The following is a 4,085-nucleotide window of genomic DNA, read 5'->3' as shown; positions in this document are numbered from 1 at the left end:
AAAAAAAAAAAAAAAAAAGTAAAGCCATTTCTGCCGCGAGTCCAAGACGGGGCGCGCCGCCGCGATCTCTGCGGTCCCCCGAGGCAGGAGGCGGAGGGCTGGATTTAGTAGGACAACTCGGTTACTCCTGACTCCGCGGCTGGCTGCGACCCGCGGGACATCAGGTGCCTGTGTGTGTGCCCGGGGACCGGGGATGGGCGGCCTGGGGGAGGGGAGGAGAGGACGAGGACGACGCTTCTGAAACGCAGTGATTTCAGCCCGCGCCTCGCCCACCCCTTCTTCCTGCCTCCCACTCCTCCTTGCTCTGCCGTTTTAATCGGGCTTCCTTCCTTCTGTCTCTCTCCCCGCACCCGCTCCCTGCCGCCCTCCCTCCAAGGTTTGCCTGCAGGTGCCTGAGCTGAGCCCGACGGTGCCCAAAGATGCTGAGCGGCGTCTGGGTCCTCAGTGTGTTAACCGTGGCCGGGATCTTACAGACGGAGAGTCGCAAAACTGCCAAAGACATTTGCAAGATCCGCTGCCTGTGCGAAGAGAAGGAGAATGTTCTGAATATTAACTGTGAAAACAAAGGATTTACAACTGTCAGCCTGCTCCAGCCCCCCCAGTACCGAATCTATCAGCTTTTCCTCAATGGAAACCTCCTGACTAGGCTGTACCCCAACGAGTTCGTCAATTACTCCAACGCGGTGACTCTCCACCTGGGTAACAACGGGCTGCAGGAGATCCGAACCGGGGCTTTCAGCGGCCTCAAAACCCTCAAGAGACTGCACCTCAACAACAACAAGCTCGAGGTGCTGAGAGAGGACACTTTCCTGGGCCTGGAGAGCCTCGAGTACCTCCAGGCTGACTACAATTACATCAGTGCCATCGAGGCAGGCGCCTTCAGCAAACTGAACAAGCTCAAAGTGCTCATCCTGAACGACAACCTTCTGCTGTCGCTGCCCAGCAATGTATTCCGCTTTGTCCTGCTGACCCACTTAGACCTGAGGGGGAACAGGCTGAAAGTCATGCCTTTCGCTGGTGTCCTGGAACACATCGGAGGGATCATGGAGATTCAGCTGGAAGAAAACCCATGGAACTGCACCTGTGACTTGCTTCCCCTCAAGGCGTGGTTGGACACCATAACTGTGTTTGTGGGGGAGATTGTCTGCGAGACTCCCTTTAGATTGCACGGGAAAGATGTGACCCAACTGACCAGGCAAGACCTCTGTCCCAGAAAAAGTGCCAGCGACACCAGCCAGAGGGGCAGCCATGCTGACACCCACGTCCAGAGGTTGTCCCCTACAATGAATCCTGCTCTCAACCCGACCAGGGCTCCAAAAGCCAGTCGGCCACCCAAGATGAGAAACCGTCCAACTCCTCGGGTCACTGTGTCGAAGGACAGGCAGAGCTTTGGCCCGATCATGGTGTACCAGACCAAGTCCCCTGTGCCCCTCACCTGCCCCAGTAGCTGCGTCTGCACCTCTCAGAGCTCAGACAATGGTCTAAATGTCAACTGCCAAGAAAGGAAGTTCACGAATATCTCTGACCTGCAGCCCAAACCTACCAGTCCAAAGAAACTCTACCTAACAGGGAACTATCTCCAAACTGTCTATAAGAATGACCTCTTAGAATACAGTTCTTTGGATCTGTTGCATTTAGGGAACAACAGGATTGCAGTCATTCAGGAAGGTGCCTTCACGAACCTGACCAGTTTACGCAGACTTTATCTGAATGGCAATTACCTTGAAGTGCTGTACCCGGCTATGTTTGATGGACTGCAGAGCTTGCAGTATCTCTATTTAGAGTATAATGTCATTAAGGAAATTAAGCCACTTACCTTTGATGCTTTGATTAACCTACAGCTACTGTTTCTGAATAACAACTTGCTACGGTCCTTACCTGATAATATATTTGGAGGCACAGCCCTCACCAGGCTGAATCTGAGAAACAACCATTTCTCTCACCTGCCTGTAAAAGGGGTTCTGGATCAGCTTCCCGCTTTTATCCAGATAGATCTGCAAGAGAACCCATGGGACTGTACCTGTGACATCATGGGGCTAAAGGACTGGACAGAACACGCCAATTCCCCTGTCATCATCAATGAGGTGACCTGTGAATCTCCCGCTAAGCACGCCGGGGAGATACTGAAGTTTCTGGGGAGGGAGGCGATTTGTCCAGACAGTCCCAACTTATCAGATGGAACCATTCTGTCAATGAATCACAACACAGACACGCCTCGGTCACTGAGTGTGTCACCCAGTTCCTATCCTGAACTACACACCGAAGTTCCACTTTCCGTCTTAATTTTAGGTTTGCTTGTTGTCTTTATCTTATCTGTCTGTTTTGGGGCCGGTTTATTCGTCTTTGTCCTGAAACGCCGAAAGGGGGTGCCAAGTGTTCCCAGGAGTGCCAACAACTTAGACGTAAGTTCCTTCCAATTACAGTATGGGTCTTACAACACCGAGACTCATGATAAAACAGACGGCCACGTCTATAACTACATCCCCCCACCTGTGGGACAGATGTGCCAAAACCCTATCTACATGCAGAAGGAAGGAGACCCGGTAGCCTATTACCGCAACCTGCAAGAGTTCAGCTACGGCAACCTGGAGGAGAAAAAAGAAGAACCTGCCACACTTGCTTACACTATAAGTGCCACTGAGTTGCTGGAAAAGCAGGCCACACCGAGAGAGCCCGAGCTGCTGTATCAGAATATTGCTGAGCGCGGCAAGGAGCTCCCCAGCGCCGGCCTTGTCCACTATAACTTTTGTACCTTACCTAAAAGGCAGTTTGCCCCTTCCTATGAATCTCGACGCCAAAACCAAGACAGAATCAATAAAACCGTTTTATATGGAACTCCCAGGAAATGCTTTTTGGGACAGTCAAAACCCGACCACCCTTTACTGCAAGCTAAGCCCCAATCAGAACCAGACTACCTCGAAGTTCTGGAAAAACAAACTGCAATCAGTCAGCTGTGAAGGGAAATCATTTACAACCCTATGGCATCAAAGGATGCTGCTCCAAACTGTCGGAAGCACTGCATTTGCTTTTGTGTTTGTTTGTGGTCTCTCTTTCCCAGGGTAATGGGGGGGGGACTGTGACAATGTTTGGGGGATGGGGTGAAGCAATGATTATGCTTTTGCAGTTTTCCTTTAAATTATTTCTCTCTCGCTCTTTCTTCCCCTCTCCCCCCACCCCCACATTTTTTTCTTTCCTTCTCTTCTTAGGAACCATCATTGAACGTGAATGTTTCTACAATGCATTTTGTCATATGTTTTGTTTATGGTTTTGTTTCTTTTTTCTTCTTTTTTTCCAGTGTGGGAGTGGAAAGAGAAGATTATAGTGAATGAAGAAAGAGTAGGCAGACTTTTCAAATGAAAATAGATATTTAGTATATTTTGTAGAAGATCTCCAAAGATCTTTTGGGACTACAACTTCTTTTGTAAATAATGATATATGGTATTTCCGTCGTCAGTTACCAAGTATAGCCAATGGGCATCACTTCTTTGTGTTAAAGTGCCTTTGCACTTTAAGTACATTACTTAAATGTTGCTTTTAGCTTTGATAAATTGAACGTATTTTAATGTGTTGTATTTTTGAAATTAAAAATACTGTAAAATAGATCGATATGTCAGTTATATTAAATCAAAGTACAGTTTGCTTGAGTTATAGAAACCAGCCTGTCATCAAATGATTCTAGCTCTAGGACTTTATAGAGTTAACTGTAAAATATTTCCTTTCCTCTGGGTTTGTTTTAAGTGATTTTATTTAAGTCAACTATAAGGGGATTTAACAGTGGACTAGAGGTCATAAACCGCTTCAGTCAGGATTAGTAATTCATTAATAAAATATATTTAACCCAATATCAGAGTGAATTGAACAATTAATGCCCTTCCGTAATCATTATTTTACACTAACATGTTCAGTGTTTTAGATTATTTTCCTAATTAAGAGTACATTACACAACTTGTAATATATTTTTTCTGCATTAAATTAGATATTTTTATATATTTAAATGAAAGAGTCTGTATTTCTAACTTTTTAATTGAAATTAATATTTTTTCTGCCTATTGAGACATTTTCTATAAACACACACCAGTAGAGGC

General features: G+C 46.5%; 1 protein-coding gene across 4 annotated transcripts; it reads left to right on the top strand.

Annotated features, from left to right (window-relative positions):
• Positions 1-26: 26 nt before the first annotated feature.
• SLITRK2 (SLIT and NTRK like family member 2) lies at positions 27-3,842 on the top strand. Of its 4 annotated transcripts, none has more exons than XM_012556831.1 (2): positions 27-164; positions 389-3,842. In XM_012556831.1, exon 2 carries the CDS (start codon positions 420-422, stop codon positions 2,955-2,957), a length of 2,538 nt encoding a protein of 845 aa, XP_012412285.1. In that variant the 5' UTR covers positions 27-164; positions 389-419; the 3' UTR covers positions 2,958-3,842. The 4 variants fall into 4 exon arrangements, with proteins under 4 accessions (XP_012412285.1, XP_004380990.1, XP_012412284.1 ...); XM_004380933.1 differs by having other exon boundaries at positions 377-3,842; XM_012556830.1 differs by having other exon boundaries at positions 27-174.
• The last annotated feature ends 243 nt before the right edge of the window (positions 3,843-4,085 follow it).

Source organism: Trichechus manatus, unplaced genomic scaffold (genome assembly GCF_000243295.1).
Source record: "Trichechus manatus latirostris isolate Lorelei unplaced genomic scaffold, TriManLat1.0 scaffold00079, whole genome shotgun sequence".
In the NCBI taxonomy this organism is placed as follows: Eukaryota; Metazoa; Chordata; class Mammalia; order Sirenia; family Trichechidae; genus Trichechus; species Trichechus manatus.
Note: the sequence above shows the minus strand (reverse complement) of the source record. Positions and strands in the feature narration are given on the sequence as shown.